Source organism: Castor canadensis, chromosome 18 (assembly GCF_047511655.1).
Source record: "Castor canadensis chromosome 18, mCasCan1.hap1v2, whole genome shotgun sequence".
Taxonomy (NCBI): domain Eukaryota; kingdom Metazoa; phylum Chordata; class Mammalia; order Rodentia; family Castoridae; genus Castor; species Castor canadensis.
Window position 1 is genome coordinate 32052338 of NC_133403.1, and position 27964 is coordinate 32080301.

The 27964-nt window shown below is 44.0% G+C and overlaps 1 protein-coding gene and 1 non-coding gene across 2 annotated transcripts; one reads left to right on the forward strand and one right to left on the reverse strand.

Annotated features, from left to right (window-relative positions):
- Positions 1–86: 86 nt before the first annotated feature.
- Positions 87–27736, reverse strand: Dynll1 (dynein light chain LC8-type 1). The gene is made up of 4 exons (XM_020179072.2): positions 27587–27736; positions 2087–2149; positions 1743–1880; positions 87–511 (listed from the first exon to the last, which is right to left on the reverse strand). The coding sequence occupies exons 3-4, from the start codon at positions 1872–1874 to the stop codon at positions 374–376; spliced, it is 270 nt and encodes an 89-aa protein (XP_020034661.1). The 5' UTR covers positions 1875–1880; positions 2087–2149; positions 27587–27736; the 3' UTR covers positions 87–373.
- LOC141419058 (U4 spliceosomal RNA) lies at positions 8545–8685 on the forward strand. The gene has a single exon (XR_012443730.1). It is a non-coding gene; the product is annotated as a U4 spliceosomal RNA (small nuclear RNA).
- Positions 27737–27964: the final 228 nt, after the last annotated feature.

Here is a 27964-nt window from a genome sequence, read left to right on the forward strand (position 1 = left end):
CTCACCCCCACCAACCTGGTCACCTATCAAATGATAGGCCCTATTCATCCCTATGTTATTTGAACAAACTGAAGTTCACACACATAAACATCTCAAACAGATTTATTTTTTAAAGGAATGGATTAAGGGAAAAAAAAACATGGGGCACAGAAGTATGGAATAGAAAATAAATACAAACATAAGCTGTTTTACTAATTGTTTTATAACCACAACAAACTAGTACAGAGAAATGCCCTGTACAAAACACAATAAAGGTTCAAAGATCGAGGTGTTCCCTTAGCAAGGCTGAAGATTTCAGTCTCTGGTATTTGGAATTTATGCTGCAGTCCTTGTTTTTGGATGGATCACTGGGTTTGTGGCACAGTCCATGCTATTAACCAGATTTGAACAGAAGAATGGCCACTTGACCCAGGTAGAAGTAGATGAAGTGTTTGGTTTCATGTGTCACATAACTACCGAAGTTCCTCCCCACGATGCAGTGCCAGGTGGGGTTGTACTTCTTGTCAAACTCCTGGGAAAGAAAACAAAACACTAGAATTTTAGCGTTAAACCAGAACAGCTCATTTCCTGGATAAGTTGGCGCCTGTATGAACACAAAGGAGGAACACTGGCATCTGCAAATTCTTAGAATGAAAGAATGTTCCCCAACTCCAAGTCGCCTACATAGTGCATTAATGCAAACATGCTTGCAGTCTGAGCTAAGATAGAGATGGGGACTGAGGTCAAAGGCAGAAAGGTCAGCCTCAAAGACAGGGCACTTTGTTGTTACGGTTATTATACCTTCCTACCTTCTATATTCTTTGCTGACAGCAAGAAATACCAACAGTTGGGAGTTTACCATGTTCTTCTGGATAAAAAACTAAATTAACCTTCTACACTATTGCCATAGACCCAAAAATCAAAGATGCACTCCTGCACTGCTATATACTTCCACAAGGTAAAAGCTTCAATTACCACCTAAACCAAACTACTACAGCTCAAAATTGTGATTTAAGGAGACAAGCCCCTTAAAGGCTGGCCCAGCTTTCCCCACCTATCCTAACGGTGCTGACCTATGACTTGGTCTTCAAGGTTAGCGAATTAAGAGTACCTCGTCCCTGCTTTCCTGCACACTAGGTTAGTGTGCAGGCAGGGGCCGAAGATGATCTCTACCCACGCAGACTTTTTAAGGGGAGTATGTTTTTTTTCTTACAAGCCAGACGCACGCGCTGCTGCGTTTGTCAAGCAAGGTGCTCATTTCCGTGCCACCCAAGCCATTCCTCGCCCCTTCTGCACTGGAGCCCTCCCACGACTTCGGCTGGCAGCTTCCCTGCTTCCAGCAAACCCAGCTCGGGAGGTCGCCGTCCTTGCCAGCGTTCTACCAAGTGCGGCTCCCGAGCCCCCAGCCACCGCCGCCGCCCACGTCCCCGGCTCCCCGCGCCCGGGGAGACGCCCCCGCAGCCCCTCCGGAGGCGCAGATGGAGCCTCGGCGCGGGAGCCGAGGGGCGCCGCTCGCTGCTCCCCAGGCCTGGAAACCGTTGCTAGGTGGCGCTTTCCCCCGTGGAGGGGGCTTTTAAAAACACACTGAAAAAACTTCGTGCGCCGAGGGTCCCGCCTGCCCGAGAAGGGCGCAAAATTCATCTGCGTCCCTTCTAGAAAGCTCTACGCCCCAGGCCGCCCTGCGCGCCCCAGCCTCCGCCGGGCGCCCAGGGGACGCGGGAGGAGGAGGAGGAGAACCAAGTCCGACTCGAGCCCCTCCTCACCTTCTTGATGTGGGCCGCAATGTCCTTTTCTATGTTATACTTCTCCAACGCCTGCGTAGCGCACTCCACCGAGTCCTGTTGCATCTCTTCCGACATGTCCGCGTTTTTGATCACCGCCTTTCGGTCGCACATGGTTACCTGGGGGGCAAGGCCCAGGCAAGGGGTGAGGGGTCCGGGTGTGGGCAGCGCCTCCGCGACGCCATCTCCCCAACCCCGGCCCGCGCTATCCCGGGACGACGCCCCCCACCCACTTCTCAGGAGACGCAGGTCGCAAGAGCCACACGAGAGGGGCAAATACCGAGCGGGGAGCGAGGCCGGGTCCCGAAGACCCCCGGGTTTCTCACCGTGGAGCAGGAGCTGGCCGACTGCAACGGTCTCCGGGGGGAGGTGCTGGCGGGGCTCAGACCCTAGAAGAGACGCAGCCGCTACAGAAGCCGTGGCGCATCTAAGCCTCCCCACGCCAGGCGCCGCCGCCTAATGCCTAGGCCCCGCCCTGCTCCGGCAGGCCACGCCCCCTTAGTCCATCCCTATTGGCTTAACGCAGCCCCCGGAATTCTTCCATTGGTTTGTAGACTCAATGGTTCCCTCAGGATCTTTCTCCTGCATTTTGTTGCAGACCACAATGCACCGCTCACGGCGTCGGTTGCCCCGGCAATGGGCCGCAAGCGTTTAGGCCCACACCCAGAAGGTGGAGCCCGGGTTGGGTCTCGAGGACCACCCAGTTGTCTGGAGGATGAGAAGGGAGTTTCTGCTCACATCAAGGAAAGGGATCCTCAATCTCCTGATGTCCCAGAGTGTGCTCTCTCTCGAGCTACAACCTGAAGAAGATGGGTGGCCACCTTCCCACGTAACTCCCGGGTCAGAAGGATTTATAGACCATACTGGTGCCCTATCCTTTCACTGAGATGTGTAGCAGGGCCGGCTGCAAGAGCAAGCCACCAATGCAGACCATAACTCGGTTTAATGCTCTGCTATCTCATTATTGAAATTCTTTTTTTTTAGTCAGGATCTTGCTGTATATTCCAAGCAGGCCTGGAACCCACTATGTAGCCCAAGTACTGGGATTACAGTTAGGCACCACCACACCATGACTGCCCTGATGTTTATTTTCCACTGGATCCCTGTGTAGCCAGTCCTGCTGTGAAATATTTGTATGGGTGGGATAGCCTCAGGATTAAAGGAGGGATGGAGGAAGAAAGTTCCCTTCTACAGTGAGGAATTATCCCTAAATATGGGGGTCTCTCTGCCAGACAATGCACACCTCAAGAGAGTGGGGGCTCTGGTAAATTTAGGAGTGTTGATCCCTAGGGTATGTACAGGGTGGGGCTTCTTGCTCAGGTAAGGGAGTCTGTCTTATATGGGAAAGTTTCTTGGTTGGGATTTATATCTAGGTAGGAGTATCCTAACAGACAAGAAGGTGGCCCTCAGAGGTGTCTCCTCTGACTTAGGAAAACTGATCACTAAATGGTTACAGAAACAAACAAGGTTTTGGGCTAGGGATATAGCTCAATGATAGAGCTCTTGCCTAGCTTGCACTAGGCAGTGAATTTGATACCCAACACTGCAAAAAATAAAACAATCAATGAGAAGAGAGGTCTTAGGGGCAAAGTTAGACGTTGATTTAAAATGCTGCACTGTTTGAACTTCTGTGGTTTTTTTGTTTGTTTTGTTTACTTTTTAAATTTTATTTTATTGTTTTTACATTTACTTACATGTGTATACATTGTTTTGGCTACCTCTCCTCTCCCCCCGAACCTCAGTGTTTTGTTTTTTAATATAGAAAAGCAAACAATATAAAAGGAAACCACTTGATAGGCTTGTGGGAGTATTAATATTTTTGAACTTCCTTAAATGAGTTTCAGGTTAATCTTGGGGTTTTGTTTTGTTTGGGTGATACTAGGGTTTGAACTCAGGGCTATCTGCTTGCTAGGCAGACACTCTACCATTTGAGCCACACTTCTAGCTCAGATTATTCATATAACCAGAAGTTTTATATTTACGTGTTTCTCCTGACCACCTGCTCTCATTAATCCAGAGCCCCTTACAATAATTTGACCAAACCAATTTGACCAACTACAAAGAGCAAAAGATAGGAATAATGAGAACTTCCTCAGGTATGATGTTTATGTGTGTCAATTAAATCAAATTAAAAGGTTTTTCTTTTCCAACTCCACATTTCTAATGATGAGATCAGAGATTTGAGGAGTTAATATTTCTATATGGTGTCTGTTTTGAGGAAGAAGTAGGGTTGACAAGTGAGACTGGGCTGCTGCTTTTACCTAGCTTGGGCCTATGGTTCAGAGCTATAGAATCTCTTGATAGTGCCAGGACCTGAATTTCTCTTGAGTCATACATACACACATATACATAGATAGAATTTGTATCCTGTAGGATATAGATACCTCTATGTCCTATCTATAGATCTGTCTGTCTACCTGTCTGTATCTATTCCTCTGATCTGTAGCTTGGCCAGCTTTGCCTTGATTGAATAAAAGACCTGAGAGTATTTGAACTGGTTGAGGCTGGAGCTGTAGTCCAGTGGTACAACACTTCTGTAGCATGTGGAAGGACCTGAGTTTGTCCTAGACTGCAAAATAAATGAGTAAAAATAAAACCCAAAGGGCACAGGCATGATGGGAAAAAAAAAGCCCATAATACATGTTTGTTTATTTGTTCGATTTTGGCAGTACTAGGATTTGTTCTTGGCTGCTAGGCAGGTGCTTTACTGCTTGAGCCAATCCTCCAGCCCCACAATGTAATATGAATAGCCGCTGTTTACTGAGTAGTTGCTGACCACCGAGTTCAGCACTTGCAGTCATGGTCTCACTTATCCAGGAAAGTTGTGTCTGGGACCACTCCCCTTTCCTCCTACCTCTGGGCAAAGCTGTTTCCTCATTTAGATTTCAGCTCAACTGTTGCCTTCCTGAACTCCCCACTGTATTTGCTCCCATCACCACCCTCCAGTTACTCTCTACAGCACTTTTATTTCCTCCATCAGTTGCCTCATTTATTCCTTCAGAGGAAATAATCTCATGTATTCACTTGTTTGGCTGTTGTGTATCTGTCCCTGCCTGTTTTGTTCACTGTTCCATTTGCAGCATCAAATTCAATGTCTGGCATGTAGTAGTACTCAGTAAATATGCATTGAATTTTAAAACCAGTTATTATGTCCCTGTTTTACAGTTTGAAAAATTGATTTTTTCCCCCAAAGACATGCTGCTAACAAATGAGTAAGTTCTAGGTCTAGAGGACCCTAAAGTCCATTCTCTAAACCTCAGGACTACAGTCACAAATTTAGCTGAGTAGACTAGATAGTTGACCTTTTTCTTATTTATAATTTTGAAGAAGAGGAGTTTGAAATGGAATGATGGAATGTTAAGGTGTTCTAAAGGTAGCAGGGTTTTGTTTAGTAAATGATGGGTTTCTCTCTGTGTGTGGCACCTGCCCTTCCCTGGCATCACCTGCGTTTGCTCTGCTCATCTCATCCAGCTCTCAGCCTGAATTATTTTCTTGAAATGTGAAAGAAGGGTGCTATCACAAACCAGTGCCTTTCTGGCCTGTGTTTATCCCTAGGGACCCTTTGAAGGGTTTGGTTTCTGGGAGCCAAAAACCTCTCTGCCTTCTCCATTCCTTTCACATTCATTTATACAGAATTGGCTCATTGGTGTCTAGCTGTTCCTCGTGAGACAGACAACAAATATCCCAATCACCAGGGAAAAATACTGGGCAACATTTGGATGCTTCAAATACACACCTAGAGTAAGTTGCAGCCCCATCCTCAAGAATCTTATAGTTAACAGTAAACTAATCTTCTAATAGCATAGATTTGGAATTTGAAGGGACTTTAGAAACACAGGGGCCCAGAAGGAAACATTAATGGGTGAGGCAAGCCCAGGCACCTGTGGCTCATGCCTGTAATCCTAGCTACTCAGGAGATGAAGAGAATCATGGTTTAAAGCCAGCCCAGGCAAATAGTTTGAGACCCCATATCTCAAAAAAAACCATCACAAAAAAGGGGCTGGTGGAGGTGGAGTGGCTTCAGGTGTAGGCCCTGAGTTCAAGTCCCACCCCCACAAAATGAGTGAGCCAACATAGATGGCACAATAAGGAGTGTAGAGAAGCCCCTTTAAACTACCTTGGTGGCATACATCTATAATCCCAGCATTCAGGAAGATTTTAAGTTTGAATTCAGATTGGGCTACATGTGGAGAGAGACCCTGTCTCTAAAAACCAAAACCAAGCCCAGCTACATGAGAAGCATAACTAGGATTGTGGGATAGGTTGGCAGGGCATAAAGGCAAGATCCTTTTCGAAAAACACCTAAAATCGAAAAGGGCTGGAGGCATGGCTGCAGTGGTAGAGGGAACTGCCTGGCAAGCTCAAGACCCTGAGTTCAAACCCCAAAAGGGGAACGAGGAGGGACAAGTCCCTTCAAAGTAGGAGGCAGATGTTGCTGCTTCAGAATGCTGGCCCAGGGCTGGGGACGTAGCTCAGTAGTTTAGTGTTTGCCTAGCATGCACAAGGTCCTGGGTTTGATCACCAGTACCACCAAAAAATTAAAAAGAATCCTGACCCAGTCAGGCGCCAGTAGCACACACCTGTAATCCTAGTTACTTGGGAAGCTGAGATTGAGGGACTTCTGATTGTGGTTCGAGACCAGTCTGGGCAAATAGTTCAAGAGACCCCATCTCCAAAATAACCAGAGCAAAATGGACTGGAGGTGTGTCTCAAGTGGTAGAGTACCTACTTTACAAAGCAGGAAGTCCTGAGTTCAAACTCCACTTCCACCAAAAAAAAAGAAAAAGGAAAAAAAAAAGAAAAGAAAAAGAACACTGGCCCAGTGTTGCTAGTTCATCTCATTTCAAAGAAAGAACAGTAATCTGGATTATTTTCATAGAAAATATCCTATGAAACATTTTATAATGTTTTAAAATGTTTATAACATTTTAAAATGTTGGGGATGGGGGTGTGGCTTAAGTGGTAGAGCATCTGCTTAGCAAGCCCAAGGCTCTGAGTTCTAACCCCAGTACCACAAAAATAAGTAAATACTTCAATTTGCCCAATGCTGGTGGGTCACACCTGTAATCCTAGCTATTTGAGAGCTTGAGATATGGAGGACTGGGGTTTGAGACCAGCCGGGGCAGATGTTTTTGAGACCCCATCTCCAAAACAACCAGAGCAAAATGGACTGAAGGTGTGATTCAAGAGGTAGAACACCTGCTTTGCAAGTGCAAAACCCTGAGTTCAAACCTCAGTCCCACCAAAAAAATAAAATATTGGTTACAAGTTCATTTATTAAAACACTGCATGATCTAAATATGACCTATGGGCTCCATTTTGCAACCTCTTACTCAGTTTGACCCCAAGTCCAGTGCTTTTTCCTTCTCATCAGACAGGTTGGCTTATCCTTGGGGACCAGGGTTTCATACTTTCTGGGAATAAGAGGGACATGATGTTTGCTGAATGAATCCTGAATAAACGAATGCGTTCAGGTGCCTGCACTTAGATGGAGGAAGTCAATATTTGTCACAGTGTTGATTGGTATCTGGCATGTTGTGTTCTGTGGAAAGTAAAGTGATTCCACAGGAAAAGGAAAAATAGAGGCTCAAAGCCTCCTTTTCTTAGCTGATGAGAGCCATCCCATTAGATTCAGAACAAGCGAGCACAGGCCATTTCTAGGATCTCCTGGAAGTGCTGTTGATGCTGAAGTAAAGCCTCTGTGAGTCCACCAAGTAGAAACAACAGTCATTTCTTTCAGACCCATGATTTTTCCATCTCCACACTTGTTTATTTAATATTTCTGACGGTTAAATCTTTTTTTTTTTCTTCGTTGTAATGGGGCTTGAATTCAGGCCCTTATGCTTGCTAGGCAAGTGGTCTACCACTTGACCCATATAGGGTCTTGCGTTTTTTGCCAGGGCTGGCCTCCTGCTTACACTTCCCAAGTAGCTGGGGTTACAGAGATGTGCCCACCTTTTTGATTGAGATGGGTCTTTTTGAACAGACTGGCCTCAAAATTGAGATTACAGTGCGAGCCACCACACCTAAGCTTTTGTGTTTGTTTGTTTTCTTGGTGGTACTGGGGCTTGAACTCAGGCCTCACGCTTGATAGGCAGGTGCTCTATCCCTTGAGCCACTCCACAAGCCCACACTCCTAGTCTTTTGTGATGGTTAATCTTGATCGTCAACTTGGTTGATTGAGAAAGATGAGGAGATGATGCCTAGGAGATGAGTAAAGCACATCGCTGGGTGTGTCTGTGAGGCCTTTTCCAGGGTGAGTTAACTAAGCAGTGGAAGCCTGCTGTGAATGTGGGTGGCACCATCCAGCCAAAACATCTTTTTTCTATGTTTCCTGGCCACTATGCTTTGTCACCTGCCCCATCATGGACTGAACCCTCTGAAACCATAACGAAAATAAATCGTTACTTCCTGAAGTTATTTTCCTCAGGTATTTGTCACAGCAACAAGAAGTCTGATTAATACAGTATTTTATTATAAAAACAGTTCTTATATAATAATAGTTTATGAATAATATCTGTATAATATTTAATATTTTCTTTAAACTTTCTTTGTATTTATTTTTGGCAATTCTGGGGCTTGAACTCAGGGCCTCACACTTACTAGGCACACTCCAGCTCTTTTTGCTTTAGTTATTTCAGATAGGGTTTTTTGCTTTTGCCTGAGGCTTGTCTTGGATCATGATCCTCCTACCTATGCCTCCTGAGTAGCTGGGATTACAGGAATGAGCCACTGTGCCTAGCATATTTGTTATTCACACCTTTATATTTTGAATGAGTGTACCAGCTTTGTGCAGTGGCATTATTGCAGCCAATGAGGTTTATCTGAGGCATGATTATTGCTAACTGAAAAAAATGTACTTCAGTTTTTTAATTTTATTTATTTATTTGTTTTGAAGTACTGGGGATCAAACCAAGAGTCTTGGCAAGCTAGGCAAACACGCTACCACTAAACTACATTCCTACCTCAATAAACATATTTAATTTAATTTATTTGTTTGCTTATTTTCTTATTTATTTATTTTGCAGTACTCAGGGCCTACACCTCAAACCACTCCACCAGCCCTTTTTTGTGATAGGTTTTTTTGAGATAGGGGTCACTCAAACTATTTGCCCAGGTTGGCTTCGAACCTACAGCCTCCTGATCTCTGCCTCCTGACTAGCTAGTATTATAGGCATGAGCCACCAGCTCCTGGCTCTCTTTTTACTTTTATTAATGTAGTTATTTATTTGTTGAGATGACATCTCACTTTATTGCCCAGGCTGGCTTAGAAATCCTGGACTCAAGCAATCTTCCTGCCTCAGCCTCCCAAGTAGCTGGAGCACAACAGGCAAGCAACAATACAGCCCCAGCTTTAAATGTATATAAATATACAGTTTTGAGGATTTTGTTTGTTTTTTGTTCTTTAAGATAGGTTCTAACTGTATAGAATAAGCTGGTCTGAAACTCAAGATCCTTCTGCCTTAGCCTTCCGAGTACTGAGATTATAGGCTGGTGCTTCGAGTGTATTTAAAAAGACAAAATTATAGCTAGGCACAGAAGTATATGTCTATAGTCCCAGTCCTCAGGAAGCTGAAGCAGTAAGATCCTTTGACCCTCAGAATTTTTCTTGTTGTTTTTGAACATAGTTGGGTTTGAACTAAGGGCCTCAGTCTTCCTAGGCAGGTGTTCTACCACTTGAGCCACACCCCCAGCCCAAACATAGGAGTTCAAGGGCATCCCAGGCAACAGATCAATTCCACATCTCGAAAACAACAAAATAAAACCTCAAAAAAAAATAAATAAAGGACAAAATTTTGTCATTACCATAAGTAGAAAATCAATCTCATTTCCCATAAATAGAAGGTAAATATAACTATAAATAGGACCAGGCACAGTAGTTTAAGGCTGTAATCCCAGCTACCAGAGAGGCAGAGATTGGAAGGATCCTAAGTCAAGGCCAGCCCTTGCAAAAAGTTAGTAAGCTGGGCATCAGTGGCTCATGCTTATAATCCTAATTACTTGGGAGGCTGAGATCAGGTGGGTCTTGGTTCAAAGCCAGCTCAGGCAAATAGTTCACAAGTCCCCATCTCCAAAATAACCAGAGTAAAATGGACTGGGGGTGTGGCTCAAGAGGTAGAGCACCTGCTTTGCAAGTGCCAAGCCCTGAGTTCAAACTTCAGTCTCACCAAGAAAAAAAGAAAAAAAAATGGGGGCAATGTAAATAATGTACAATATAAATCTAAGCAAAATTGTCACAATGAATCCCCCTGTATAATGAATATGTCCTAATGAAAAAAACTATTTAAAAAATTAGCAAGATCCCATTTCAACAAATAAGACAAGGGTGTGATGTACCTGTGGTCCCAGCTACATGGGAGACCACAGGTAGGAGGATCATAGTCTAAGAACTGCCCTCGGTCAAAACTCAGACTCTACCAGAAAAATAATCTAAAAAAAAGTAGAAAAGCCTGGGGACTTCACTCAAGTGGTAAAGCATTTGCCTAGCAAGCATGAGGCACTGAGTGCATACCCCAGAATCACCAAAATAAGACAAAAAAGAAAAAAAATATATAATTAGAATATAAAACATTTTGTCCTCTTACCCAAAACTGATCCCCCTTGGGGCACCTTTATAGAGGAAGTTTCTTAAATTGGGTCCATAGATGGATTTCAAAGGTTCACAAGCCCCTCTCCCCAGAATTGTGCACAAAAACATGTGGAGGGCTCACAGACATTTTTCCAGGGATGGGAGAGCCCTGGAAATCTATCAGATTTCCATGATGGGATTAAAAACCTGTGTAGAATGCCTACCTAGCAAGTACAAAATCCTGAATTCAAACTGCAGTATCACCAAAAAAAAAAAAAAGATTGGTTATAGCACAGGCTTTGGAATCAAACAGATTCCAAAGAAAAATTTTAACTTCAAGTTGGTTAAACCAACTAACGTGTAGGTTCCTGATATTTCAGTTGAGACACTGAAAACTAGGGTAGTGGCAAAAATGCCTATAGAGACCCAAGCAACATACCGTAAGTGTAGCGGTTGCCACTACACTTTGAGACCTTAGAACGTGCCTGTCAGTTTGGAGACGTCTCATTGACATCTCACAACAGTTCTCTGAGGTAAGAACTGTTGGTCTCTCCATGACACAGATGAGGAAAATGAGGTCCAGAGAGGTGAAGTCCCTTGCCTAAAGTCACACTGCTAGGAAGTTACAGGTCTGAGATTTGAATCCTGGTGGGATTCCGCAGTCCCACATGGCAGATGGACCTGTGAGCTAGACGGGGCTGAGGCTTCAGAAAAAAGAGTATCCTGCAGCCTGGAAGCAGCCCTGGCCCCTGGTAGGAGCTCCCCAAATATGTTGGATGAATGGATGGATAGATGAAGAAAGGATGAATATTTCTAATTCCAAATTGCTTCCTTAGTGACGAATACTCCAAAGTTGACCCTGCATCAGTCTCTTGATTTTCCTGATCTTCCCTGGACAGACACTCCTTGCCACTTTGGCTATCAGACTTTCCAAGGGCTCCCAGAAAACCCTTTAGAGTTGTTATTCACAAGCAGGCTAAGGGATTTCTCACAGGGCCTGCAGCTCCACCTGCCCACAAACAGACTAGAAAGCAGAGTGGCCTGCCCCACCTCCAGCCCACCACTGCCCCAGGATCTCCCTGTTTCTAGCTGTGTCCTGCAATCCTTCTCCAATGCTTTCTGAGACCTTGAGTCCTTTGCTGGATCATGAGTTCTATGACCAACCTAGCAGCTACAATCTTCCCTAATCTGAAAGGAAGTGTGAGGTGGCCTTGGGGTTCCAGAGTTGATTAAGGGACACTGCCTAGAAAGGAGGAACACTACTGGAGGTGTAAGCTTCCTTTTCATGGAGAAGAGCTGGCACAAACCTAGGGCTGGCAAGCAACCTGAGCTTTGGAGCCAAGGACTATACTGCAGTGCAGGAGAGTGAGGCCAGACTGGCTGACATAACTCAAGAAAGTGGCACCCCTCTAGCCTATAATAGCCAAGCATCATCTGAATGGACTGACACTCTGCTGTCCATGGGGCAGCAGATAAAGTCAAGCACATCTAGGTAGGCATAACAGTCCCCCTCATCTCTCAGTCAATGGGCAGAGCAGCCCAGAGCAGCTGTGAAAAGGACAGACTTTGTAGCCAGTCTCCTGTGTATCCTAACTCTGCCCCACTAAAGTAGTGTGACTTTGGCTAGTGAGTCCACCTCTCTGAGCCTCAGTTTCCTCATCTGCAAAAGGGATTGAGATAGTCCTTGCTTCTCAAGGACAAGTTGGAGATTAGTGAGATGGTCCATGCAAAGTATGTAGTACAGCACTTGGCACATGGTGAAAGAACAATGAAGCTAGCTACCAATTAATATTAGCCTTAACCAGGATTTCTTAACCTTGGCAGTATTAACATTTTGGACCAGAAAGTTTTTATTTTGGGGGGGAGGGTAGTACTGGGGTTTTGAACTCAGGGCCTCTTGCTTGCTAGGCAGGTGCTCCACCACTTGAGCCATTTGGCCACCCCTATTTTGTGTTGGATATTTTCCAGATAAGGTATTGAGAACAATTTGCCCAGGCTGGCCTCAAACCGTAATCCTCTTGATCTATGCCTCCTGAGTAGCTAGGATTATAGCCTTGAGTCACTGACACTCAGCCAGAAAATTTTTTGTTTTTTAAGCAAGGATTTATTTTAGTATGATAGGATAAAGTGGGGGTGGGAGGAGAAATATTTCCAATTCCCCATGCAGGAAATGGGAAGAGTGACTGCAGAAAGTTTTTTGTTGTTGTGGGGAGCTGTCCTGTGCATTGGAGGATGTTCAACACATCCCTCTACCTTCAAGATACCGATCACACTTGCACCACCAGCGCCAACAACAAAAAACGTCTGCAAACTGCCAAAAGTCCTGCAGAGAGTGAAATTGCTTATTTCTACTTGAGAACTACCACCCCAAACAATCTGGACTGAGTCTGAATGTTATGTGTCTCACACTCAGCCCCACGTAAAGGCCATGAGGCAGGCAGGCCTTCTTACAGATGAAGGATGGAATGTCCAGCAATTACACATTAAGCACCTAGGCAACATCTCTAGGGGTGAAGGGGCCTATCTGAGGAGTAGGCAGCCTCTGTGTCACCCTTTAATTATATGCAAAGTTGTTCCTAATTATTCTCAATTATTCCAGGGACAGGTACTTAATATCTGATTCCCTCTTCTTGGTATCTGATTGCTGGCATCTGCATTCTGATTCACTGACTGGGAGAAAAATCTGAATTTCCAGAATTTAAGAGCTCCTTAAGACTGTCATTCAGGATGATGGGGAAGTATTTGAGAGAAAAATTGGTGTCAGGCACTGTTCTAGGTGCTTTGAAAACAGGCAAAATCAGGCTGTAGCTCAGTGGTAGAGCACTTTGCTTCAAATGGGGGAAGCATTGATTTGATCCCCACCACCACTACCAAAAAACAAAAAAAGCAAAGGCAAAGTTCCTTCTTCCTAAAACTCATTTTGTAACTGAAGAGTACAGATAATAAACAAAAATACTCTGAAACTGATAGATACAATAAATAAAAATAAAGTAGAAAAAGAGAGAGTCAAGGGTGACTGGTAAGGGGTCTTGTTTTAAGTAAAATTTTCAGGAACTTTAAGTAGAATTATCTAAAAGGTGTCATTTGAGCCAAGATGTGATAACCTGGCTATGGGGTGGAGGACAGAGTTAGGGAAGTCTGTGGGAGCAGAGAAACCAGTTAGTGACTATTGCAACAGTTCAGGAAAAGAGGTAATGGTGGCTTGGACCAGGATAGTAGTGACAGAAATGGGATGAGAGATGGCCAGAGTCTGGCTGTATTGTGAAAGTAGAGCTGACAAATTTGTTACTGAACTGGATACAGAACATGAGGGAATGAACACAGTCAAGGATGACAGCCGGGTGTGGTGGTGAATAACTGTAGTCCCAGCTACTTGTGCAGGTGAAGCCAATGAACTATGTTGTGTAAATTGGGTGACATAGCAAGTTAAATCCTGTCTCAAATTAAAAAAACAAAAAACAAAAAAGCCTTGAACAATGAGAAGAATAGGTTGAGATGAGGAAGGCTGGCAGAGAAAACAAAAAGTTCTGTTTTGGCCATGTTTCATTTGAGATACCCCTCAAACATTCCAAGTGGAGGTGTCAGATATGCACTTGGATTTATGAATTCTGGGAAGAGGTCCAGGCTAGAGCTGTAATTTGGGGAGTCATCAGACGACATTTAAAGCCCTGGGATCTGATGAGATCACCACTGAGGGAGGAGTATGAGTAGATGGAGGAGGTAATGCTTATTCAGCTTGCATTATTCTCTGACTGTTTACCGCGGACCAGGCCCCGAGTGAGGTAGGAAGTACAGATGTATTGCCCTTGGTATGTGCCCCAGAGAAACCCCACTGCTTACCGAATTCTTCCTGCCTAAGTCTTGAGCCATTTGGAGCATGAGTCTGGAAGGATTTTACCCTGCCTCTTTGTAACTTTTTTCCCCCTACAGACACTTACTGAGCACCTACTTGAGAAAAGGTGCCCATCTAGGCACTCAGGACATGAAAGGGAGGAAGTCAGACGTAGCCTGTCCTCATGGAGGAGGCATTTTGTGTGTGGACAGGGCAGCCATGAACAAGGATGTGCACAGGATGTGATTCCTGTTGTGATGGAGGCAGTGAAGGAGGACAAGCTGGTGGGAGAGCTAATAGTGGAGATCAGTTCCTGCCCGGGATGGAGGGAGGACGGTTCTAGGAAGTCACTCTTGAGGAGCGATCAGAGCGGGAAACTAGGCTGAGGGAAAGCGCTGGGAGCCTTCCAGGCGGGAGGAACAGCATGCTCAAAGGCCTGAAGCAGGAGGTTGGCAGCTGAAAGGGCCTCCTTGGCTAGAGAGTTGGTGGAGGAAGTGTGGGAAAGAAGAGGCCAGAGTGGTGGACAGCAGTCACACCTTTGGAGGCGGCCGTCTCTAAACTTGCTTAAGCTATGATGGGGGCTCAAGTGGTTGGTGGGGGCCACTGAAGAGGTCAGAGGGGCCCGCAGGACAGCTAGAACACCAGAGCGGAGGTTCTTGCCTCAGTCTCTCAGTTCTCCATTTTAAACATTTGTTGCAGAGCCCCAGTTCTCTCGGGACAGGGAAGGGGACAGGGAAGGGGACAGGGAACTCCTGATACCCCCGATGACAAAGTCAGAGCTTAAAGCTGGACAGAAAAATCTGTTTCTTCCAGGGGCTGCCTCCTCCCTCAGCAGCTCTGAAGGTGCAGAATTATTTCATTATCAGGGTGTCAGGTGGTTTTGGCCAGAGCCTCTGTGTCCATATTTCATTTGACTTTATGGGGTCTTCAGTGCCAGGCTATGTAAAGAAAAATAATATAATTCATGCAGCCAACGAGGCTGTACTCACACTCATGTCATTGCCATTCCACTTATGGAATTTTTTGCTGTTGTTGCAGTACCGGGGTTTGAACTCAGGGCTTTGTTCATGATTTGTTCTTATGAACGTCCTTCAAAGATAAAAGGAATCTTTTTTTTATTCTACTTTCAGAAATAATAGATACTAGTTGTACAAAAGTCAAAGTTTACAGAAATTAAGACTCTGATAAAGCATGTTCCTGGTAATGATGCAACTCAAAGATGACTGTTAAAATTAGATTTGGGGCTGGGTATGTAGCTCACTGATAGAGCACTTTCTTAGCATGTGTGAGATCCTGGGTTCAATTCCAAATGTCATGCACACATACATACAACACACGCACACAAACATTTAAAATTAGATTTTCTCTTGCATGTAATAGTTCTATTTTTTTTCTTTTTTTTTTTTGGCATGGGGTTTGAACTCAGGGCCTCACGCTTACTAGGAAGGCACTCTTACCACTTGAGCCACTCTACCAGCCCTTTTTTGTGATGACCTTATTTTGAGATAGGGTCTCATGAACTGTTTGCCTCGGCTGGCTTCAAACCACGATCCTCCTCACCTCTGCCTCCTGAGTAGCTAGGATTATAGGCATAAGCCAGCGGCGCCTGGCTAAAAAGCCATTGTTTTGGACTAAGTTCCTGCACCAGGCTCCAACAGACCAGTCTAAAAATAAAAATGGAGGGTTAGGAGTATAGCTCAGTGGTAGAACACTTGCCTTATTCCAACAGGGCCTGGATTCTATCACCAGTACTTCAGTACTGAAAGAAAGGGGCTGGAGGCATAGCTCAAGTGGTAGATTCCCTGCCTAGCAAGTTCAAACCCAAGAACTGGAAAAAAAAAAATTCACATTTTGAAAAGTAATATGAGGCTGAAGGCATGGCACAACAGCTCTAAGCCTTGACTTTAAACCACAGTACCACCTCCTCCTCAAAAAAAAAAGGAAATAATCTGCTGTAGTATCCTGATATTAACCAATGAGTTATTTTTCTATTGATCTATTTCCCTATCCCCCACCTTACAAGGAAAGTAACTTTGACATGACTAGTCTACTTAAGCCAATTAAGATTATCAAATCAAATTATAATTCTTTTTTCCTTTGACAAAATCAACAGAACATGATACCAAGTTTCTGGATGGGAAGATCGAATATTGCAAAAAAAAAAAAAAAATTTCCCCATCTAAATTTATAGATTTAACACCAACAAGCCGCCATACAAAATTAGATAAAATGCCTCGAAAGTGTGAAGCCCTGAATTCAAACCCCAGTGTGGGGTGGGTAGAGAGAGAGAGATGGATAAAATGTGTTTAGAAAAATCAAAAGTACTCTGAAGATGGGCTAGCAGAGTGGCTCAAATGGTAGAGCACCTGCCTAGCAAGCATGAGGCCCTGAGTTCAAACCACAGTACATAATAATAATAATATTCTGAAACTAATAAAGGAGCAAGGCTTTTAAGCGGCAGAAACTCAGAGGAAAGCTCTAGTTGGGTCACATAGGTCTGGGGACTACTGATCTCACTAAGTCGGGGATGTGAAGGTTGAGGAGAGTTTGTCCAGGCATAGAATGGACAGGCAAAGGTGCAGAGAGAAGCAGGCTTCAGGGAGAACAAGTAGCTGGTGCAAAAACCTGGAGGAAAGAAGATACAGGTGTCTTGTACAGCAAATCCTGGAGAATCTGGCAGGGGTGGCAGGCGATGGGATGCTGCTGGGCGCTAATCATTAAGATAAGGATGTGGCGATAGATGGTGCCCTCGCCAGAGATCAGACACCACCTCCTTCTCTGCTGGGTCCCTGGCATCTTAGCGCAGTGCACCCAGGAGACCCATAAATATCTTGACATCTTTTCGTAGCTGCCCAGGAAGCAGGCCTTGGGTTTGAACTCATGGCCTCAGGATTGCTAGGGAGGTGCTCTACCTTTTGAGTCACTCCACCAGCCTCCCTTTCTTTTTTAAGGTCTACACAATATTCAGAACTAGAACTGCACTTTTTCCCATTTAACAAGCCCCCTCTGGATGGACCCTGTCATCTCCAGTTTCCAAGCGTGTTCTTAAAAACACGCTAGCATTTTGAATCCCTCAGGCCCTTCTTTGCCCAGTCCTATTCTCCTTCTGGCTTTCAAACAAGCACCCTTTTGCTATTCACAGCTCTCCTTTGGAGGCTGACAGACCAAACTCCTCTCAGGCCCTTCTCACTCCTGTTACAATCATCCTATTCAGGGATGTACAATAAACATTTTGTAAAGGCAGCTTACACTGATTTCTATTGGGCAGCCGAAATACTTAGACCTTATATGTATAATCTAACCCAGCTGAGCTCTGATTTACATTAGGGCAATTTACCATAAGTTACTGTGGCTCTTGAGTGAGAAAGAACACCCCCACCACAGGCCCTGTCTGTGCTAAACTATTTAGCTTCCGCACCAAGCTCTCTTCTACCCTCCCAGCTTTCTTTGCACATGTTTTTCCTTCTGTCTGGAAAGCTTTTCTTCTCTTCTCTTCATTTTGTCTGCTTAATACCATCTGGTTGTTCACTCTCAGTTTAGAAGCCACTCCCTCCAGGAAGTCTTGCCTGGACACCTCTCTGCAGGCTGGATTAAGAGCTACAGGAGTACCCTGTATTTCTTGTAGCACACATCTCCTTTGTTCTGATGGCCTTTTTAGCTATCTGTGAATGGGGCAAAGGCAGAGTTTGGGTCTGACTAGTCACGGTTCTCAGCACTCAGCACCCAGCACAGAGCCAGGCAATTCTGTGGCTCAATAAATATTAGTTAAATGAATGAACACATGTTGAGCAGGCAAGGAATGGGGAAGCTACCCAAATTGCAGAGGTCATGTTCACAACCCTCGGCTCTTGGGGCTGGGATTGCAGCATACCACAGGGGAAAAAAGTTTGGTTTCTTGTCTGCACCCTCAAGGAGCTTGCCACACAGCAAACTGGCACCTACTGAGAAGGAGGAACAACAAAAGAAACTGGTCCCCAGCTGCCTAGCTCCAGGGAATGTTTGTCAATGTGACATTCACTGAAGCCCTGCACATGTGCTGGCTGAGGAAGAGAGCCAACCTCAGCTGAACACAAGGAAATTCAGCCGCTGTGCATGTGTTAACGCTACAGGGAGGGGAGGAGTATGTGGGTGGCCTAGAAACTTCTTGACTTTCAGGGCATTTTTTTTTCTTTCTTTAAAAAAAAATCTCCAAGCCGGTGGCCCACATCTAAAATCCTACCCACTCAGGAGGCAGAGATCAGGAGGACTGAGGTTCAAAGTTCACAAGACCTACCTCAAAAATACCCAACACAAAAAGGGCTGTGAAGTGGCTTAAGTGGTAGAGCACCTGACTAGCAAGTGTGAGGTCCTGAGTTCAAACCCCAGTACTGCCAAAAAAAAAAATAATAATAATAAAAATTTTAAAATCTCCAAGCTGGGCACTGATGGCTAATGCCTACAATCCTAGCTACTTGGGAGGCTAAAATCAGAAGAACATAGGTTTGAGGCCAGCTGGGGCAAATAGTTATTTCCAAAATAACCAGAGCAAGATGGACTGGAGGTATGGCTCAAGCAGTAGAGTGCCTGCCTAGTAAGTGCAAAGCCCTAAGTTCAAACCTGAATATCACCACACACACAAAAAAAAAGTTGGGCCCAATACTTAGGATTCTATTAAATAAATGCATCATTTTGCTGAATCAAAAACTATTCTTAGTAGTGTTATAATCTGTTCACAGCCTTTGCTTATGTTTCTGATTTACTGTCTCCAAGTAATGTGACAGAATGAAAAATTTTTAGGGAAAAGTTCTGGGTTGAGGATGAGGAATTTAGGGCTTAGAAAATAAAATCTGAGGAGGCAGAGGAAGGAGGATCATGAGTTTGAAGTCAGCCTGGGCTACACAGAAAGATCCTGTCTCAAAAAAAATTTTTTTTAAATAAAAATTGAAAAACAAAAAGAAAGGCTGGAGATGTATCTCAGTGGTAGAATACTTGCCTAACATGCACAAGGCCCTAGATTCAATTCCCCAAAACTTAAAAAAGAAAAGAAAAAGTGGAACCTGTTAGTAGCACATGCTTGTAATCCCAGCATTTGGGAGGTGAGGCAGGAGGATTTAGAGTTGCAGGCTATGGGTCACTGGAGTGACTTAAGCAGTAAGAATGCCTGCCTAACTAGTGTGAGGCCCTGAGTTCAAATCCCATGTTGCCAAAAAATAAATAAAAAATAAAAATTAGAGAGTTCTAGGCCAGCCTAGGATACATAATGAATTCAAGACTGTCTCAAAGGAAAAGAGAGAGAGAAAGCAAAAGAAAAAAATAATTCAATATTTTTTTGGCTAGAGTTTGAACTCAGGGTTTCACACTTGCTAGGCAGGTGTTCTACTGCTTGAGCCACACCTCCAGTCCAAATTTCTGAATCTTGATGAATCCAGTTGCCATTTGTACCTCAGCTCCCCTTTCTCAAACTAGAGTAGCTTTTTTTTTAATGTACCAGTTAAAAAAAACAGCACCTAATGACGACACAGAAGAGCTATTAAAAGAAAGTGATTGCCCCCAGTAGTTCTTGGCTTTTTTTTAAGGGGTGGTGGATCATGGTTTGTTAAACCTCTAAGAATGATAAATTCTGGGACTGAGGATATAGCTCAGTGGTAAGAGTGTGTGCTTAGTATGTTCAATCACAAGTCCAAAAAACAAAAACCACCATGTTCTGTGGCTCAAGTTTATAATACTAACTACTCAGGAGGCAGCACCTGAGGCAAAAAGTGAGATCGCCTCCCTCCCATCTCAACCAATAAAATGCTGGGAGTGGTGGTGCATGTCTGTCACCCCACCTCCACAGGAAGTGTAAATAGGAGGATTGCAGTCCAGGCCAGCCCCAACATAAAGTGAGACCGTATCTCAAAAATAACCAAAAGAAAAGGGCTTGGGGCTTGGCTCAAACAATAGAGCCTAGCAAGCCTAGCAAGTGAGGTCAGTGCAGGCCCTTAATTCAAACTCCAGTAGTGCCAAAAAAAAAGACTAGTAATGATGAACTCCTATATTCTCTATATGATAGCCTCTAGCCCCTATGGTTATTAAAATTCAAATTAAGTACAATTAAGTATAATCTGAAAATTCAGTTTCTCAGTTGCAGTAGCCACATTTTAAAGTCCCAATAGCTAATGACTACGATGAAGAACTCAGAATGTTCCCACCATTGTAGAAAGTTCCATCAGACAGGACTACGTGGATATTCTCCCCAGAACTGGAAGAATTTTCTGCTCACATCCATTATTTTGCATATAACTTTTACAACTTTGTAGGGTCAGGGGTAGAAGTTGGGGAGAGGAGAGGCAGCCCATGAATTCAAAAAGCTTTATATGAAAAGCTACTTGAAAAATAAATAAATAAATAAATAAATAAATTAAAGGAAACAGAAAGCTGTTTGAGGACTCCATCAATTTATAACAAATTAGCAAAAATCAAGCAAGAAAGCGGCTACAAACTCAATATGCTCACTACTTTAAATAACCTCATATAAAACCAGGCCCTAGTCTTCCTACCTGTTTGGCCACATTCAAAGAAACATCAGTTCCTTCATTATCCAAAAATAACTGAAAAACAATGAAGGTTCTCTGCAGTCTCTTAAGAGAACACCAAAGGTGCATTATATTCCCAACGCCCTGCAAATCTTCTTGAATTATCTTTCCCATCGCTGTCTTCTCAACCTCCCACGCTTGGCACTTGCTTCCCTAAAGCTTTCTGCTCCCCCCATTCCAAACTCTCTCCAAATCTCATTCAGCTGCTGCTGATTCTCATCCTCCCCTGCATGGCTCAGTTAGTATGTAGAAAGAAACCTTTTACTGTTATTGCTGTTGTTATTTGCTGGACTAGGGATCAAACCAGGGCCTCAGGAATGCTAGAAAAGAGCTCCATCCTTGAGCTCAGCCCCCAAAATGTTTGGCTTTTTTTTTTTTTTTAAACTGCATCTCAAATATTGTGGCACACAACAGACAAGAGCTCCCAGGCTGCTGCGACCAGGAACAAATTCCACAGTAATCCAGCCTACTACTGTCCCTGCAAGCCTGGACCAATTTCTCTGAGATGACTCATTTTTCCCAGATCCTCTATTCCTTATCACTTTCCCTACTGCCTCCTGTTGCCAAGGGCCAGGCTCTGGGAGAAGGCTCATGTCTGAGCCTGATACAGAAGGAAACATTTGGTTGGGACTCCAGAGGGGACTGATGTCACAGCGAAAAGGAAAAAACCAGATGGGCAGGTTTGCAAGATGTTTTATTGTGGGTGTTAATTTTTTTTTTAATTGGGCACTCCCCTACTCTCTTTGGCAGATAGTAAATGGCTTGCTGTGGGAAGTGCATTAACTCTTTAATTAAATTATTATTATTATTTTGCAGTATTGGAGTTTGAACTCAGGGCCTTCACCTTGAGCCACTCCACCCACCCTTTTTTGTGAAGGGTTTTTTCAAGATAGGACCTTGCAAACTATTTGCCTGGGCTAGTTACAAACTGAGATCCTCCTGATCTCTACCTCCTGTAGCTAGGATTACAGGCGTAAGCCTCCAGTGCTCGGCTAATTAAATTACTTTTTGTAGTGCTACAGATTGAATCCAGGGCCTTGTGCATGCTAAGCAAGCACTCTTTCACTGAGCTATATCCTTGTCCCTTTTAAAATTTTTTATTTTTAGAGAAGATCTCCCTAAATTGCCCAGGCTGGCTTCCAAATTGCTATGTAGTTCAAGCAGGCATCAAAATTGTGATCTTCCTACCTTAGCCTCCCTTGTAGCTGGGATTATAGACATGTACCACTATACCTGACCTTACTTCATTTATTAATTTATTGAGATGGGGTATACTTATATAGCCAAGGCTGACTTAAAACTCACAATTTCCCTGCTTCAATCTACCAAATTGGGATTACAGATTTATAACATCATGCCCAGATCAGTGAATTAACTCTTTATTTGTTTGGCAGTACTGGGGTTTGAAGTCAGGGCTAGGCAGGTGCTCCACCACTTGAGCTATGCCTTGAGTCCCTATTAGTGAATTAACTCTTTTTTTATGGGGGGACTGGAGTTTGAACTCAGGGCCTAGCAAGTGCATTAACTCTTAATAGTTTCCCATGGTTAAGGCCTTTTTCTTTTTTCTTTTTTTTTTAATTTGAAGGTACTGGGATTTGTACTCAGGGCCTCTATCACTTGAGCCACAAACCCTAACACTTTTTGCTTTAGTTATTTTTCAGATAGCATCTTGACTTTTGCTCAGGCTGGCCTCAAACTGCACCTCTGCCTCTGAAGTAGCTGGGATTATTGGAGTAAGCCATTCCCCCAGCCTGTTTTTCTTCTCTTCCTTCCTCCCTTTTTCCTTCCTTCTTTTCTTTCTTTCTTTCTTTTTTTTTTTTAAGACAAGGTCTTGCCTTGTGGCCCAGGCTGTCCTAGAACTTGCTATATAGGCCAGGCTAGCCTCAAACTGGAGATTCTCCTGCCTCAGTCTCCTAAATGCTGGGATACTGGTGTGTATCACCAGGCCTGGCTCATTGGTACTTTTTTTTTTTTTTTTTTTTGGTGGAACTGGGGTTTGAACTCAAGGCTTCTCACTTGCAAAGCAGTTGCTGCACCACTTGTACCACACCTCCAGTCCATTTTGCTCTAGTTATTTTGGAGATCGGGTCTTTCGAACTATTTGCCTGGGTTGTCCTTAAGCAGCAATTGTCCAGATCTCAGCATCCCAAATAGCTAGAATTACAGGCATGAGTCACTGGTGCCTGGCTTTTTTTTTTTTTTTTTGGCAGTACTAGGGTTTGAAGTCAGGACTTTGTGCTTGCTTGGCAGGCGCTCTACCACTTGAGCCATGCTCTCCCCTTTTTGCTTTAGTTGTTTTTCGAATTGGGTCTTGCATCTATGCCCAGGCTAGCCTGAACCATCATACCTCTATTTACACTTCCCTAGAAGTGGATCTTGAACCGAGATTCTCCCAATCAATTACAGGTATGAGACACCAAGGCCTCATTGTACCTTTCTTATTATCAAATTAGGAATCATGAATATTTATTAAGTTTCTATATATTTTAAATGATAGCTTCTCCCTGTATCAAGAGAAGTCCTGTGCCAGGTATCTGAGGAATATGTGCCCAATGTTATTAGGTCACGCATCTTGAGTTCTGTTTTCAGTAAAGAGGGCACATACAGCCTAGTGCCATTGTGTCTCTTATCCTTCCTCGTGTCCTCCACTCACACTTGAACTCGTCATCATCCATCCACTGCAGATCAGGCTCTTTCCCCTGGAGATTAATTCCTTCTGCTTTAGTCTCTGTCTTACAATGCTATCACTGCCTAACCAGTTCCCCAAGCCAGGAACCCAATAATGAACTTGGAGTTCTTGCTCAGCCCTCATGCCCAATCCATCTCCAAGTCCTGGGATTTCCTCTCTTCAAGATCTTTTATCTCCTTAGTATCTCTCCATCTCTATCACCTTACATCAGGCTATAAGAATCTTGCTTAGGCAACTGCCAAGTTCTCCCTGTAACCACTCCCATGTCTTCCACTCCACCATATTACTTCCCCAGGAGCCTACTAATCAATGGGCCACTGGGGTTATTCCCGACCTATCCTGTACATACCTTTTAATTAATCTGAGCACATTGGCACACTCCTGACAATTCAACTTCCAAATAACTCATGGGTAATGTAGACTTAAAAAAAAAAGAATCTATGCAGTCACAGGGAGGCTTTTACACTGCAAATACACAGTGATCCTTCCTATACTGTCCCCCATTTTCCCCAGATTTCCCCATAACAGCAGCTACAGTCACATCTCTTCTTCCATTCCCTTCCTCTACTATCCTGCAGCTGAGACCCTCTGGTCAAATGCTCTCAGTCTCCTCCCCTACTCTATTTCTCCCAGTCCCCACACTGACATTCCCCACTAAGGAAGTCTCATCCCACCAGAACTCCTTAAGTGCCTATTCATTGCCCTAGGCAAGGTCTGAATTCCACAGTATGGTCTGCTAGGTCTTGCAAACCCCAATCTCAACACCTTCTCTCCCTCCTCCCCACTTGAACTCCTGGCTCCAGCCATAGTATAGAGCCATAGGGATTTCCCCTAGCCTGCTATGTTGTCTTCTGAGTGATCGCTCTGAAATGCCTTTCTTTTCTTCCCCGATTAACTCCTACAAGTCCTCCAGAATTCAACCAAAACATCTCCTCCTGGAAGCCTAATTTAGGATCTCTAAGACTGGTAGGTGGTCCTCCAATGTGGTCTCAAGCAGTTTATCCTTATCAAAATTGTGCTCTACATGATAGAATAGCAACTTGTACATACAACTTGAGGACAGTTTTATTAGTTTTATTACTGCATGGCCTGGACCTCAAACAGGGCCTAATTATAGTTTGCATTCAAAGTTATCAAATAGCTAGATGAACAAAAGCTCAAAAGGGTATCCCTGTCTAGAATCTGTGGCCTTAAGCAGCGTGGAGCCAATGAGCACTTTTGAGCATGAAGGCATAATTTTGGTGTTATTTATGTTCTAACCTGTAAAGGTCAGTATCTATATTCACTCCTGTGAATTCACTCCACCTTTGGGTTTCGATGGCTGGTGAAAACCACCTCCGACAATTTAGCTGTGCTCCTTCTAATCCATGCCGGCTGTACTTATCTCTGCCCAACATCTGGGCACAGCTATGTTAAATAACTATACCCTTTTGGGAATTGCATGTTACAGGACTTTGCAATGCAAGCTCAACTATTACTTCTTGAAAGCAGTCCTCCATTTGGAGTCCTTAGCTGACTCTACTTCTCTGTCTTTAGGAGACTGCCCAGCTGTTTCCAACAGCATCTTATTTATTTATTTATTTTTGTGGTATTAGGCTTTGAACTCAAGGCCTACACCTTGAACCACTCCACCAGACCTTTTTTGTGATGGGTTTTTTTCAAGATAGGTTCTCGAGAACTATTTGCCAGGGCTGGCTTTGAAACCTGGAATCTCCTGATCTCTGTCTCCTGAGTAGTTAGGATTACAGCTGAGCCACTGGTGCCCAACTTTCCCAACTTAAAAAAAAAAAAAAAAAGAAATCTTTGTCAAATACAAATTCTGACTCATTTAGGGAACTTGATACTTGGAGAAGAAAAAAAAAAAAATCTCTCCAGACAACAATCACATAGGAATGATGGAGATGACAGGATAGAGAGAATGGATTATTACACCTAGGCACTCCCCACCCCCAAATGAGGAGGCAATCTGGATTTCTGGACTGTGGAATGCTTTTAAGATATATAAGCATCTATAAGACTGCATACTTAGACTCAAGATCCTATTTGGCCAGGGATCTTTCCTATTTGCCTTCTGAAGTCCACCAGAGAGCAGCCAGAAGCATTACATAATCCAGAAACAACACGAAATCTGATTGTTTACTTTAGAGATAATTTATTGTATTGTATTCTAATTATAAAAGTAGTACAGACTAATTACAATTTGATAAATACAAAAAAAGTTACAGAGAAGTCATTGCCATTAAGAAATATCTCCACACACACAAAAGAAGAAATATAAATAAAAGAAAAATAAGATATCACTATGAACTTTTGGAAGATTTTTTTTTAATGTTTTTGGTACAAGCAATGATTTTATATACATAGCTGTGTGCATGCATAAATATAGTATTAGAACTGGGGTATTATATAAATTTTTGTGTATTTTCTCCTTTTGCTTTATTTTTTTTTAGTATATTAAAATAAAATATAGTTGCAGTAATAATTTTCAATTCCAGAGACATGTATGACATTTAATATGGAAAGTTTCCATTATGGCTGCATTCTTTGCAGACAATCAGTGCAACAAGCTTAATAGGATCCCTTCAGAATATATACTTATATGTGTGTATATTAAATACCATTTTAAGTCACTTTAATTATGGCCAAATTAGTGTGACCTTAATATTAAAGACATGACTTAATAATTGTGTAGCATCTAATGTTATTGTGTCAGGAGTTTAATTTTTTTAATTGCACACGACACAATTAGGATCCCACATAATTTACTAAGGATTTCTTTTCTGATAAGATCCTATAAGCAAAATTATACATACATTATCAGGGGCTGGATGTATACTACCAATTTGCCTTCTGAAAAGTTATATACTCTAGTTATTTGTGGCTGCCTAATTTTTTGTTTTGATTTTAAAAGGCTCATAAATCAACTAATTAACTATCTTCTGAATTAAATGTTTGGTTTTAGTCTCTTGCTATTGTTAACAATAATTAAATTGTGTTTGTGTGTTTTGTTGTTTGGGGTTTTTTGTTGCTGGTACTGGGATTTGAACTCAGCACTTTGCTCCACTTGAGCCATGTCCCCACCTGTTTTTGCTTTGCTTCTTTTGTTATTTTGCAGTGCTGTGGATCAAACCCCAGGACCTTACCCATGCTAAGCAAGCGCTCTACCACTGAGCCCTGGAATTTTGTTAAAATGTTCACTCTCCCCGGTGGCTCCGGTGGGCCTTGGTGGCTCACACCTGTATTCCTAGCTATTCAATACGATCACTGGTTCGAAGCCAGCCCTAGGCAAATAGTCTTGAGACCCTATCTCAAAAAAAAATTCAACACAAAATAGGGGCTAGTGGAGTGGCTCAAGGTGTAAGTACTGCGTTCAAATACGATTACCGAAAAAAAAAAATTTACTCTGCCCCCACAACTTTTGTTTTTGGAAAAGGGGTCCCATTATAGAGGCCAGGCTAGCCTTCGACTTGTAATCCTCCTGCCTCAGCCTCCAGAGTGCTAAAATTACAAAATACCACGCCTGCTTCCCCATCCCCAACGTTTTAGTATGAAAACTTTTCAAATATACAGAAAGGCTGAAAGCATAATATGGTAAACACCTGCACAGCCACTGCCTAGAGTCCATCATTAACACTCCGGTTTATTTGCTTTATCCAACCATCAGTCCATCGAGGTTTCATTTTTAATGTGAAGACTCTTTAGGGGAAGTCCTTCTCTCCTCTCCTCTCCTCTCAGCACTGGGGTTTGCCAGCAGGTGTTCTACCACTGGAGCCATGCCCCCAGCCCTAGATTAAGACTCTCCCGATGCAAGCAAGTCCTCACTGTTCAGTGCGCTGCATGAGAGGACGTAAATGGGGAAAAGTGTCGAGGGGGAAGTCCAGCTGACGTCCTGGACTCGGCACTCAGCATGGGGCCCAACTGAGGGTTCTAAACCTGAGCCCGCTCTGAGAAGGGAGTTCTCTCCCCTATAACCTGGGTGTCCCTCCATATTACATGGGGGTGAGGATTAAAAGCACGAATCCCCAACCTCACGTACACTGAGTATGGCGATTGTTCTCATGGTCTTTTACACGCTCATCTCCCATCAATTCCGAGTCCAAGCTCCGGAGACCGCCTCAGGCGTGCACCGGCAGGTCTGAGCAACGGCAAAGTCGGGGCGGGCTGGCCCAGAGGGCTACTGACCTGAGGCTGAGGGCCGCGACTGCCCAGCGCCGGGGACTCGTTCGGGCCGCTGCAGGGTGGGCCTGCGGCCGGGTCTGCCTCCTTCCCTCCCGCGCCCGGCACGCAGAGTGACAGCCGCGCGCCGACCCCCGAGCTACCCGCGTCACCTCGGCGAGAGCTCACAAAGGCCTGTGTGGAAGGCGGCGCTACAGAGGGAGACCCCAGACTCAGGGAGCCCAAGGCACTCACCCAAACCACACAGGCCGCAAGCCAGCGGGGCTCAGGAATTCAATGCTAACAGCCATCCCTCACCGCCATCCCCGCCCGCCTGAACCTCCAGGGGACGTCGGTCCGTGCGCACGCGCAGTTATCGAGGCTGCGTGCCCTTTAAGAAGATTC